General features: G+C 33.8%; 1 protein-coding gene across 2 annotated transcripts in view; it reads right to left on the bottom strand.

Moving 5' to 3' along the window:
- LOC145252504 (copine-8-like) overlaps nucleotides 1–13,454 on the bottom strand; it is a 157,202-nt gene extending 143,748 nt beyond the window's left edge. The window contains exon 1 of one of the 2 annotated variants that reach the window (XM_080112010.1): nucleotides 13,050–13,454. In XM_080112010.1, coding sequence (XP_079968136.1) covers nucleotides 13,050–13,126 — 77 coding nt within the window. In that variant the 5' untranslated portion in view covers nucleotides 13,127–13,454. The remainder of the gene's footprint in view (nucleotides 1–13,049) is intronic. The other variant, XM_080112009.1, reaches the window with a different exon arrangement.
- Nucleotides 13,455–13,684: the final 230 nt, after the last annotated feature.

Raw genomic sequence — 13,684 nt, 5'->3', positions numbered from 1 at the left:
ACTGACGTTGGCTTTAGTAACTAAACGATTTATTGATACTTTCGCGCGCCCCAACATCACATTCCCCCCCCCCAAACAAATTAGAGTGGTCGGTGTTCTGTAGTAGCGTATCTGGATATTTACCAAAAAAAAATATTTAGGTTTGGCTATAAATTCCTAAACTCATTTCACCCTAAATAATTTAGGTGACTGAAATAGGAATCTAATTGAATTTTTAATTTCCTGAATAGTATGCGATAATTCATTTTTCTTCGAGTTATATCGAATACATTAATACGGACTTTAGAGGCTTTTTTTTCGTAATGTTACTGTAAAAATTATTTTTTATTGTTACAAATTACGATGCTTTAAAAAAAAGCAAAAATAAATTCTTGCGTTTTTTATTTACTACTGAAAACCATAACTTTAGTAAAGGTATTTTTTGTTTAAACAAAATAAAACATTTTCACTAAGAGTTAAGTAAAAATAATTAGTTCATTATATTCTGCGATCATTATTTGAAAAATACTGCAATTTTCATTAAAATTGGTTAATTTCCTGATTTTTGGTGAATTTTTAAGTAAAGTGAGGAGTCAAAATGTGTATACACTTTGAGCATTGGAATTCATTTTGCGACCACGTGTGGTTAATTTAAATTAAAGTTCAATCACATGGTTACATTATCAATAATCATGTAATTAAACCCATTGAAAATTTACCGATATTGTAAACACATTCTGTTTACATTAAGCCTGTGGTGTTTTTTTAATGATACAATGTTGTCAACTGAGATTTAAAAAAAACCCGCGAGATCAGGAGAAAGAAATGTCCAGAAAATCGCTAGATTTTTAACTTATCGTCTGAAATTTTCAAAAATCGCTAATCCCCCCCCCAAAAAAACACCATAATGTTCCGTGTTTTCTCTCTATGGGTTTGTATTACTGTACATATAGATTCGAAAAAGTTGTCAAAAAACAAATATATAACAAATAAATGTTATCAAAGGCAAGATAAGTTACTTTTCTGCCAAACTGGATATATTTTTCGTGTTTTTATTCAATGTAACATGTTTATTCAGCTCAAAAACCATACAGTGTTTACCGATGTATTGGAACATTCAAGATGGAGTCCGATTCTCTCTTTAACACGGTAAGTTTGGGAAAAGATGTTATAAATAAAAAACCGGATAAAATACTGTTAAAAACTCGCTCAATACATGTTACTGTGACATAGGTTGACTTATATTCGGCAGGTTTTTAATAGTATTTTGTATAGTTTTTTATTTATAACACCTTTTTCCAAACTTACCGTGTTAAAGAGGGTGTGAGACGCCATCTTGAATTTTCGAACACATCGGTAAACACTGTATGTTTTTCGAGCTGAATAAATATGTTACATTGAATAAAAACACGAAAAATATATCCAGTTTGGCAGAAAAGTAACTTATCTTGCCTTTGATAACATTTATTTGTTATATATTTGTTTTTTGACAACTTTTTCGAATCTATGTGTACAGTAATACAAACCCCCTTCGGAGGTTCGAATGCCCCCCCCCCACCTAAAATGTACTTGGAAAAATCGATTTTATAGTGAGATTTAAGAATGGTTAGTCGAAAAAAAAGGTGAAAAACAAAACAAATAATCAATAAATAATTGTTACCAAAGGCAATAAATGCTACTTTTTTTTACTTACATGAATGAGTTTATTTTATGTTTTCAAGCGCTTTTCTTTATTTTTTAATAATCTAATGCGGGTGTGTGGGTGCCAAATATCTCCAGATTTTCTGGAATTCCCCGCTAGATTGCAAATGAAATCTCCAGATCTAGCAGGAAAACCGCTAAATTGTAACACTGGTCACGTGACAGGAAGCGGTAATAAATAATTGGCCCTAAATAAAAAAAATGGCCTCTCGGTACAAAGAAAAACACCTATTTATCATAGAAAAATTAAGTATAATGTTATAATTAAAAAGAAATATATAAAAACACACATGGATATAGTAAACATATTATACCAAAACGTGAAAGCCATTCGTCCAGTGGTTTTTTAGACAATTAATTCCGAACGAACCAACAGTTACATTTTTATATATATAGATAGATTGATATAATGATTATATGAATGTTTTTGCACTACGAAACAATTGCTGTCAAGAATTGAATATGTTAACAAGCTGAAAAATAAACGGTAAGATAAACGTCTTGGAATATAGACTTCTGTCGTCTATTTGTATATGCTCTGTAGTTATAGTTAATATAGATCAAGCTTCATAAATAAAAGGATTAGTATAAATAAAAGGACAAATATAACTGAATAGCCTATTTTTTCCCATAAACCAACACACACACACACACATATATATATATAATTATTTCCACAGCCAGACAACGTCATGGCTCTTGTGAGCTGCGATGTTGTCTGGCTGTGGAAATATATATTCTCTCACATTCTGAATATATATGTATATATATATATATATATATAGGCAGGTTGAACCAACTTCCTTTTAAGGAGGAAGTGTCAAGAGAATATTAAATTAACAAATTGATGTATATTTCCGGTCAGGGGAAATTTTAGATTTTTGCAGTTCTTGCAGGGAGGTTTCAATGTCCTCTTTAACATGCCCGGATATCTCCCACTCTGCCGTAAGGACTCTGACAGACATATGCATGGGCTTGGAGTCTATATTCGAAACATCCTCCCCTTGACTAGAGAAACAAAACTAGAATCTGACGGTTAAGCCTTTATATGCTTCAGACTTAACATGCAACGTAACATTAGTTACTTTTATTTTCTCTACCGCTCTCCCTCGAACCAGGACTGTACCATAATAAACAAAGTCTCTGACAGCATAGATACAGCACTTTCCTTCAACACTAGGGCACAAGTGCATGTATTTGGTGACTTCAATGTCCACCACAACAACTGGCTCGGATTTTCACTTACACAGACGCAGCTGGTAGCACAACACATAGCTTCTCTATATCTCATTCCCTATCACAGACAGTTATATTTCCAATCTGTTTCTCTGACCAGCAAGAACAACACGCATCACTTTTAGATCTGTTTCTGACCACAGTTCCTGATGATTGTGTTACAAACGCCCACAGCCCACTCGGGAATGCTGATCATGTAGTGATAATAGTTGAAATTGACCTAAATTCTAGAGCCAAAATGGAAGAGCCATTGCTCAAAACAACGAGATATTATAAAAAGGCCGACTGGGAAGCCATCAGGGATCTCATCAGAGACACCCCATAGTGAAATATCTTTTCACTTCCTGCTGAACAGTGCGCACATGAGACCACGGAGTGGTTCAAAACAGCAATTGAAGCACATGTTCCCACACGGAAATTTTATAGCAAGCCCCACTCTCCCCAATGGTTTACTTCTAGTTCTGCAACTGCCATCGCGCAAAGGCAGCATGTGTACCGCAGATTTAACTGACATAAGTCCAGTTCAAACAGACATAAATATATAGAAGCTAGAAATAACTGTAAGAAAGAAATAGTGACATCTAAGAGAGAATTTACTGAAACCACCAAAAACGCATCGAAGCACAGAAATTAGGAATCTGTGACTTCTGAAATATCTACAACAGTGCAGTAAATAATCGGCAATCAACAATTCCCCCACTATCCAACAATCATGAGGTTGTTTGCTCAGCAACCGAGAAAGCTAACATACTTGCCAGCCGGTTTGCCTCCAACTCCACCCTGAACCCTGCTAACCACCCCCTCCCTGACTTTCCTTTGTGGACAGACGCCACACTAGATGATCTAAAAATCAACACACACACTTCTCAGGTGCATGCTATCATAAAAAATCTTGACACTTCAAAAGCATGTGGACCTGATCTCATCCCGGCTGTGCTATTAAAAAAGTGCTCCGCCAAAGTAGCTCCGGTTGTCTCCAAACTTTACAACAAATGCCTTAATGAATCTTGCTTTCCTGCCTGCTGGAAAACTGCTTCTGTAGTACCAGTTTTCAAGAATTCTGGCGAAAGAACTGATCCAGTAAATTACCGCCCCATTAGCCTCCTCCCACTTTTCGCTAAAATATTGGAGTCCATAATTAACCAAGCTCTAGTCCATCACCTTAAAGATGCTGAACTTCTGACCGACTAACAATATGGATTTAGGCAAGCACGTTCCACGGCAGACATCCGAACTGTAATCTGAGCGTATATACCATGCACTTGACCAAGCAGGGGAGCGTAGAGCGGTAGCTCTAGATATATTTAAGGCTTTTGACAGAGTATGGCATGGAGGTCTCCTCAGGAAAATCAGATCATACGGTATCACTGGAAGAATACTTAACACAATTAAATCCTTCTTAAATAAGGTTGTCCTCGATGGTCGTACATCTAAACAGTATGATATAAATGTGGGAGTGCCCCAGGGGTCTATCCTTGGACCTCTACTATTCCTGATATTCATAAATGACCTCCCTGACAAAATTTTTTGTGAGATGGGTATATATGCTGATGACACCACGCTCTATAACAGACACGACAGGAAAACAAATGAACACATATCTAGAGAAATGGCAGAAACACTAGAGGACGACTTTCAATCTGTAGTGGAATGGGGACAAAAATGGATGGTCACATTCGATGCTGCCAAGACTAAACTTGTTTCCTTCAATAACTACAAGAAACCTTTTCTACCATCAATAGCAATGGCCAAAGACTATCTGAAAGTACATCTTTTAAACTCGTCGGCACAACGTTTACAGAAAACAGGAGTTGGAAAAATTACATTGAGAGCATTGCCAGGACCGCTGCAAAAAAGGTAGGTTCTCTCTACCGTGCTAGAAAGCTACTAATTCCCGAAAGTATCCTGTACCTCTATAAAGGCCACCATTCGCTCATGTATGGAGTATTGCTGTCATATTTGGGCTGGTGCATCTGCTACTAGTCTCTCACTCCTAGACAAGGTTCAAAAGAGAGTTGCCAACCTAATAGGTCCTGAACTGTCATCTAAGCTTCAGCCTCTGTCCCATCGATGAAATGTAGCATTCCTCTGCCTGTTCTACAAGTACTTTAACGGTGAATGCTCTGACAAACTGCAAGCATTTATACCCCCTTGATGTAAAGACCCCTGACAAACCCGACAAGCAGCAAAATCCCACCCCTTCAAAGTTGAGATCCCTAGATGTAAGAGAGTAAAAACTACTCCAGTAGTTTCTTCCCCAGAACCGCTGGACTTTAGAATTCCCTTCAGAGTGCCTGCTTTCTCAACTGTACTGACATGCAGAAGTTTAAGTGTAACGTGAACCGACATCTTGCTGCCCAACTCCCCATATAGTACCCCTGTAGCTTATGTCCCTGATACTAGTCCCCATACATCAAAGTGGCAATGTGCCTTGTCTGAGGTGAAAATGTAATTAAAACAAAAAAAACATACAGCGGCTGGTATTCTCAAATGGTCAATAATGTGCTACTAATCAGACTCAACATTGCTTAACTTCAGAGATCCAACGAGAACTGGTGTCACCGTGATTATGCCATATATTGGGTACTTTAAAATGAATTGTTGACAATATTTTCCAGGCTTTTTATACATAATTGTCTTTCAAAAAAAACAAACTTTTTTTTTTTAATGGGAGAAGAGCTCGTTTTAAAGATTCAAATTTATCCAAATAAAAAAAATAAAAAAACTTTTGAAAAGGAGCTAATATTCTACAAAAGAACCGATGATTCTTGCCATTTGTCAAAACTATGCCAGCAAACATGGGACAATCTCATGTTCCAGAAAATGTATTCTCAGCCTCCAGCTGTTCTACAATTTGTGGGCGATTAATAATAACGAGGTCAAACGATAAACAATGTCGGCTATATAACAAACTTGACTGCACTTTATTCAAAAGTGTAAAAACTGTCTGACAAAATTGAACAAAACAAAGTAATGATATTAACCAACAAACAAAAAAATATTTTTTATGGAAATCGCTCCAGACAAGGCATGAAGCCACTTAATGTAAAAATAAAAAATAAAAATATTTCATGAAGGTCAAAATTTAGCTAACGATGTGTTAGATGGATAGGTTCTGACCCAGAAAACAGCAATTCTTTCATCTTTGTCAGAAACATCGCTCAGAGAATGGGGACCAGCTTAGCAGAGCATTTCTTTTTTATTTCTACAGCAGAGATAAGATTAGATCCACATGCTTTTGAGTATCAAGTTTGGTATGATGTCCATAGGACATGGAAAGAGGTAATGATCAGATCATCAAAGGTGTAAGGGTGGGATTTTGCTGGCTGTCATGTTAGTCAGTGGTATTTATGTCAAGGTGATAAAAGTGCTAGGAGTTTATCAGAGCACATTCCATTAAAGTACTTGTAGCATAGAAAGCATAGAAATTATTTTTTTTACTTGGGAAATTAAATCCAGCAGAATACATTTTGGTTTCCTTGTAAACAAGCCTTTATTTACCTCCCCCCCCCTACACATACAAGGACAGTCCAAGACAAATAGCTGTTTTTTTTTGTTTTGTTTTTTTTGGAGGAGGGGGTTATCCAGTTCACCTAGAAAGGGGAACTCTGGATAGGACAAGAATTAAAATCGCCCTAACCAAAAGGATATCTCATCTGACCGAACAGATACTACACTTTGCATTATTTGCAGAAAACAAAAATTTATATTTAAAACAAATTAAGCATAAGGCTATCAAAAGTGTGGAGGAAAAAAAAGGAGTCGTTTATCATTTTTGGTTTAAAGTAATAAAAATCTATCATACTCATAACTAGAATCATCTCAGTCACCACAATACCACATTTACACTGGAGGGGGGTTACTTAAGATAATGCAAACTTTGTTGGAAATTTTATTTCTTCATAAATATATTTATATACAAAGATTTCATCATTTACTACACTTTGATCCTAGCCAAATGGCCCATAGTCAATGATTGTATACATCAAATCAATGGTTACCTATTAGGAGATCGACACGATTATCCTTATTACTTGTCTGAAATTTTTAGATGAGGAATGATAATTTGTATTATTCATTCTCATCTTGAGTGTTATTTCCAACGTTTCAGTCAATGTAACCTCCAACCTTCTTCAGGTGTACCTTGTCGAACTCTGCATGGAACCCTTTATTTAATCCACGGGTGTACCATGCTCTTCTTCAATTAGCCATGACCGGGTCTTAAGTAATTCGCATGTATTTTGAGTGCAATCACGACTACAGAGATACAGAAGGCCTGTTAACTGAAAAATGCCTGCAGGCAATGTAGGTATGATTTGTCAAACTATCACTGTCGATACAGTGATATTTTTAACATGTTTTAAATCTTTTTAAAAATGCCCTCATATGAGGGTATTTTTAAAAAGATTTTTTAAAAAGATGTTAAAAAAAGGTAAAGAAAAGAAACCCAATTCGATTAATAATGAAACTGAACTTTATTCAATATAAAATATAAATATTATGTAAAATTACGTAATTTTAAAAGCAATAATAATGATGAAACTGAATTATGAATTTAGGGAACAAACAATTAAAGAAACATTAAACACAAACATTTCTTGGCTTTCGGGACAAGATCACAGTATAGTATCTGTTTTGATGCTACACTTCACCTTTTCTGTCCTTGGTCGGTGGAGGAGAAATCTTTCATGACTGATATTATTTTTGTTCCTATCCAGAGTGCCCCTTATTGGGAGCAAGATTATATGTTGAAATATTTAAATAACTATTACTTTAAAGTAATAGTTATTTAAATATTTCAACATATAATCTTGTTAAATACAGAAATAACATTTAAAGTTTTGGTTTTCTGTTCTATGTTCATTTTTCCCCCAGATTTTTTTTTTTATCTGTGTAGCGTATTTTCATTAGTTACATGGTTAGGAATGCTATATATAATGAAAAATGTTTATTCGGTTCGAAAATCAGTGTTTATCGATATATTTGAAAAAGACAAATGGCGGCGAGCTCACTGTTGAATACGTTAATTTTGGGAAAATGTGTTCAAACTAAAAAAACGATACAAAATGATGTTAGAAACACACTCAATATATACCAGCCTATGTCACGGTAACATATATTGAGCGAGTTTCTAACAGTATTTTGTATAGTTTTTAGTTTCCCCAAACTTAACATATTGAACAGTGAGCTCGTCACCATGTCTTTTTCAAATATATCGATAAACACTATGATTTTCGAACCGAATAAACATTTTACATTCAATAAAAACACTAAAAACGTATCCAGTTAGATAGAAAAGTAATTTATCTTACCTTTGAAAACATTTATTTGTTATATATTTGTTTTTTTTGACAACTTTTTCGAATCTATGTGTATAGTAAAACAACCCCCCCCTTTTTTTTTTTGATTAAATTGTTAGGTGAAAGTGCAGAATAGTTATAAAGCCTCTGCCTCCCCGTTAAAAATAGCTTTCTAAATAATATTTCAACACGGTGTAAACAACATTTATTTATAAGATAATATTTATAAGATAAAACAAGAAAATATGTTAACTAAAATTTAATGTACTCTTTATTTTTAGTTCATATCAAAACTAATTAAAACTGATTAGTTAATGAATTTTTAAGATGAATTTGTGTTGTTCGTATATCTCGGGAGAGAATAAAATATTTCCTATTTCATTTCCCGTTTCAATCATGTAAATTATTTACAGTTAAAATGTTATAAAAAACAAAACCTTGAAGTTTTAAATATATTTCAAAGAAATAAATTACGCTAAATTATTTAATTCATCAATCGTAAAAAAAAAAAACTGTCGGAAAAAATGTAACTTTAAAATATTTGGAAATACTCAAAAGTTTTATTTATTATTAAAAGAACGGACTGAAAAATATTCTTATATAAAAATTGTTTTGCAGTAAAAAAAAAAAAATAAATAAAATAAATGAAATATTTGTCAAAAATATGCGCGCTTGCACATACAAAAATGGCCACCCATGATAAAATATAAAATTACATGGCTTAATATTTGGAAAACTACTTGTTTTTCGTCTAATTTTAAATTTTCGCCAATACTACACTGTGACAAGGCAGTTTGGTACGCGAGTGCACATTTAACAGCCTTCCTTTATGCTCGCGCATAGCATAAATGAAAGCTAGGCTGTGAAATGAAAATAGTCCCAGAGTTCAGGGGTTAATACCATGCAAAAGAAATCAAACAAAAAAACGTTTTAGCCAATAAACACAAAAAATGCCCCCTCTCTCAGGTGGCCAGAAAGTGGGTGCTCATCTTAAGTTAAATTTACATCGAAAAGTGATCATCCACTTTTCGAAAAAGTAATTTCTTCATATCATGAATACTATTATTTTTTTTTTTTTTTTTTTTGCGACGGAAACGGTTTGCAGATTCGTTTTTACCACACCGAAATCTACAAAAAAAAAACATTTTGTTCTATACGAACGTGAGACGGGCCTTACAGTAAAATAATACCCCAAAAAATCCACTGATGTCGCCCCACTGCTACGAATTCGAAATATGGGGTAGAAAAAGCGAACGTAATATTAGGGAGACATCAACTACATGAGAACCAGTTCTCCATCATTGACCGACGTATATGATAGAAAAGAGGAACAGATACAACACTTTCCTAGCTAACTTACCTCGACGCCTAAAATGAATTCAGAATACTACATTCTACAACAATAATAAAATCAACTGTGGGTGTTTTTTTTGTTGTTGTTTTTCTTCTTTTATGCTATCAGAAACAATAATTTATATATGAAAATTTAGATTACTGACGTAATTCAGTAATTTTGGTGCTTGTTAATGTGATAGAGTTCACAACTTCACAGCTGTAGTTTTTAGTGCTAGTGCACTTATTTATCCACGCTATTTTTTAAATAGTATTTTCAAGTTTAATTCAAGTTCTACGATATCTGTTTTTATTAAATTGTAAGGTTAAAGTATAGAATAGGTACAAAGCACTCTCCCATCCCGTGTTAAGAATGGCTTTCTAAATAATAACGTTAGTTTAGCAAAGATCAATAAAAGTGCAATGCACTAGTACCGCGATTTTAAAATATGTCGTTTTAAGCAAAAACAATATTACGTACTTAATTGCCATGTCGAAAATAGTAATGTATCCAAAAATTACGAAAATTCATCGAGAACTATTGTTTTTCGTAAAAAAATTTTAAAAAATAAAAACGGTCTCTCGCCATAGACAACAAATATTGCACACCATTAACAAGATATTTGCTCAGAGTTATATCCCCCTGTGTGTCTTTACCGTCTATTTTATAACAATAAGAAAAATGCAATTTTACCCAATTTTCAGTAAAAATTACTTTTAAGATTAATTTATACTCGATAAATTTTCGTAATTTTTGGATATATTACTATTTTCAACATGACAAGTATGTAATATTGTTTTTGCTTAAACAAGCACAGAATATTTCAGTAATAAATAGCGAGTGCGAACACTGCCGAAGCTGAATTTTTCTCAGTCATTTTGGAAGGAGAGTATAGTATTGAATAATTCGCTCCATTTACTTGACTCCTCACGAGGGCAGAGTTACTAGGTCGGTTTTTAATGTGGAAAAAAAATAATAATAAAAATAAAAAACAGCTCCATAGAAGCGGACACTTTGGATTGGGGCAAAAATTAAAATCGCCTCAGTCTAGGAGGATCGCTCCTCGGTGATCGAGAACGGGAAAGATGAAGTGTAGTACCAGAACAGATACTACATTTTGCTCGTAGCCAAAAAAGGCCAACATACGATGTTTGCGTTGTAAAATTCAGCCCTCGTAAGCGATTTTGAAGTCTTTAAACTGATAGTTGCTTAATAATTCGGGCATTTTGTACTGTAATATTTATTGTGTTTGTTTTTACCAGTATTTTGTATAATTTTCTATTTTTAGCTATTATCGAGACTTCGAGGAGGTAACGGTTTCATGTCGGCCATTTTTCTTGATCTTACGTACACTCGACACTAGTTTTTCGAACCGAATAAACGCTTTAATAAGCTAAAACACTAAAAACTTATCCAGCTAAATAGAAGAGTAACTTATCTCGCCTTTGATAGTAGAACTAATCTGAAAATTAACATTTGATAATGGACCTAATCTGAAAATTTACCCACTTATTTCGATACTTATGCACTAGATGTTGCTGAAATAATATTTAGAAAGCCATTCTTAACATAGGAAGGGTGTTTTCACTGTAACCATTCTTAACTTTCACCTAGATATTGTAAAACTTGAATTTAACTTGAAAATACTATTTTTTTTTAAATGGCACGGTAACATAAGTGCATAAAGCACCGTTAGTTCTTATATACTTGTTTGACTACTTTTTCGTTTTGTTGTCTATATAGTAAAAAATGCCCAGTAATTCTCGGAAAAAAAAAGTTTATATAGGCCAAGAAGCGTACTAATAGCTATGTCTTTTATTTATTTATTTCCCCCCCCCCCCATCAACCAAATGCAAAGCAGTCGACCGACCGCGCCCCTATTATAACAATTAGCGAGATTACATGAACAAGAATTTTGCGACGTGCTTTATTGGGGAGGGGGGATGTCTATCAACAGGTTTTAAAAAAGAACAAAATCGCGTATAAATGTCAACAAGATTTATTTAGTGTTTCTCGTCTATACGTAACTTTGAATTATTTTAACTACTTTTCAGTTTGCGGACCGCGCTGAAATAATAACATTTAAACTATTCTTAACATGGGGGAGCGGGACTTTAACTATTATTCTGTACTTTCACCTAACAATTAAAAAAAAAAAGATACAAGTAGGTAAAAATGAAATCTAACTTGAAAATCCTACATAAAAATTAGTACGGCCCATAAAGTACCTATTTTTATTTTAGGTACTTGTATAGTTTATGGAACGTGTTGAAATAATAACGTTATAATTTAGAAAGCCAATCTTAAAACATTGGAAGCTTTGTTAACTATTCTGTACTTTCATGTAACAATTTAAACTGTAAATTTGAATTGGTATTTAATCGAATATTTAACGAAATTTTTTTTATAAAAACTAAAGAAAATCGAATAATCGCCTTAACTTAAATTAGTAAGCAAAGTTATGCCGAGACAAGAAATGCAGACACGAGAAATGGTTAGATCATTTTAATAATATATAAAGGTTTTTGAAAAAAAAAAAAAAAAAAAAAAAATGGTTGCCACGGCGATTTCTTCGCGGTTGTACGAATTTCTAAAGTGATTTACTGATTTTGAAGTCTTTAAATTGGCGAATAGAAAATGATTTTGGTGCTTATGCACTAATGTTACCGTGCTATTTTATTTTTTAAAATAGTACTTAAGTTTGATTAAAGTTTTACGAGATCTCTTTTTTTATTAAGTTGTTTGGTACTAAAAGTATAGAATAAGTACAAAACACCCTCTCTCCTCATGTTAAGAATGGCTTTCTAAATATTATTTCAGCACGGTAACATAAATGCATAAGCACATTAATTTTTACTTACCATTAAGGTGCTTATGCACTTATGTTATCGTGTTGAAATAACAGGTATTTTTTTAAGAGTACCCAGCGTAGTATAAACACCCCAACCTTCTCCTGTTAAGAATGGCTTTCGGAATAAACATCTCCAACCTCGAAAGCCGTTCTTAACATGAGGAGGTTAGGAGAGTAACTATACTGGGTACTCTCGTAAAAAAAAAAAAAAAAAAAATACCTAATAACGTTATTTAGAAAGCCATTCTTAACATGAGGGGGTGTTTTGTACTTATTCTGTACTTTCACCTAACAATTTAATAATAAAAAAGAAGATATTGTAAAACTTGAATTAACTTGAAAATACTATTTAAAAAATAGTGTGTAAGCACCTGAATTAAGATTTGTGGACAGACGTCAAGTATTACGGTTTATGTGTGCTTCTAAACGAACAAAGTAGTAGTCCAAGTGAAGTCCATTTCGACCACGCCACTGTTGTGTCTAAGAAACCCAATAATCATAATAATAACAAGAGTTTTCCGCGTGTTCACAAGTTCTTGCGAGAGAAGCGAAAAAGAGAAACACGATTAAATATCTCGATTCTCAAATTACAAATTATTGGAATGAACGGATCAAATTCGCGTTTTGTTCCGTTTTTGTCTTTGCTTACCTGCAAGAAACGGAGAGTTCCACGAGTGTAGCTGGGATAACGCTACTACTCCCAGGTTGAAACATGTCAGTAGCCATTTTTGTTTGTCAGAAAAACGCCGCCCGCCGTCGCCGTCGCCGTTAGAAACGCAAAAAAAAAAAACCAAACGGAGCGTGGGGCGTCCCCCGCGCACCCATACCGCGACTCTCGAGCGCGCGCGGGCACCACCTACATACCAAAACTGAATCCTCTCCCACCGCCTTCTCCCTTTGGTCACCGATTACGATGAGTTATTCCTTAAATCTTTCCACGTGATGATAAAAAGTGAATATATTAAATATATTTTCTCCACACCCATAAATTGACATTTTTTCTCTTCTTACTTTAAGAATTTTGACTTACTTACTTCGCATATTTTCTACGATCAAAAGTCGCAGAGAGCAGTAAAGCTTTGCTTGTTAATTTATTTGAAAAAAAGAAAAAAATAATAAATAAATAAATAAATAAATAAATAATAATAATAATAATAATAATAATAATAATAATAATAGACCGTTTTCTAGATTCTCTTTGCTTTGAATGGACCCAGGATTGGGGAGGGAAAGTGGGAGATATATACTTATACTTCACTTACGTAATGACTATCTTTCTTCTTT

The sequence above is a fragment of the Euprymna scolopes genome, chromosome 29 (assembly GCF_053919585.1).
Source record: "Euprymna scolopes isolate OS-2025 chromosome 29, ASM5391958v1, whole genome shotgun sequence".
NCBI classification, from domain to species: domain Eukaryota; kingdom Metazoa; phylum Mollusca; class Cephalopoda; order Sepiida; family Sepiolidae; genus Euprymna; species Euprymna scolopes.
This window is presented reverse-complemented; position numbering and strand designations above follow the sequence as displayed.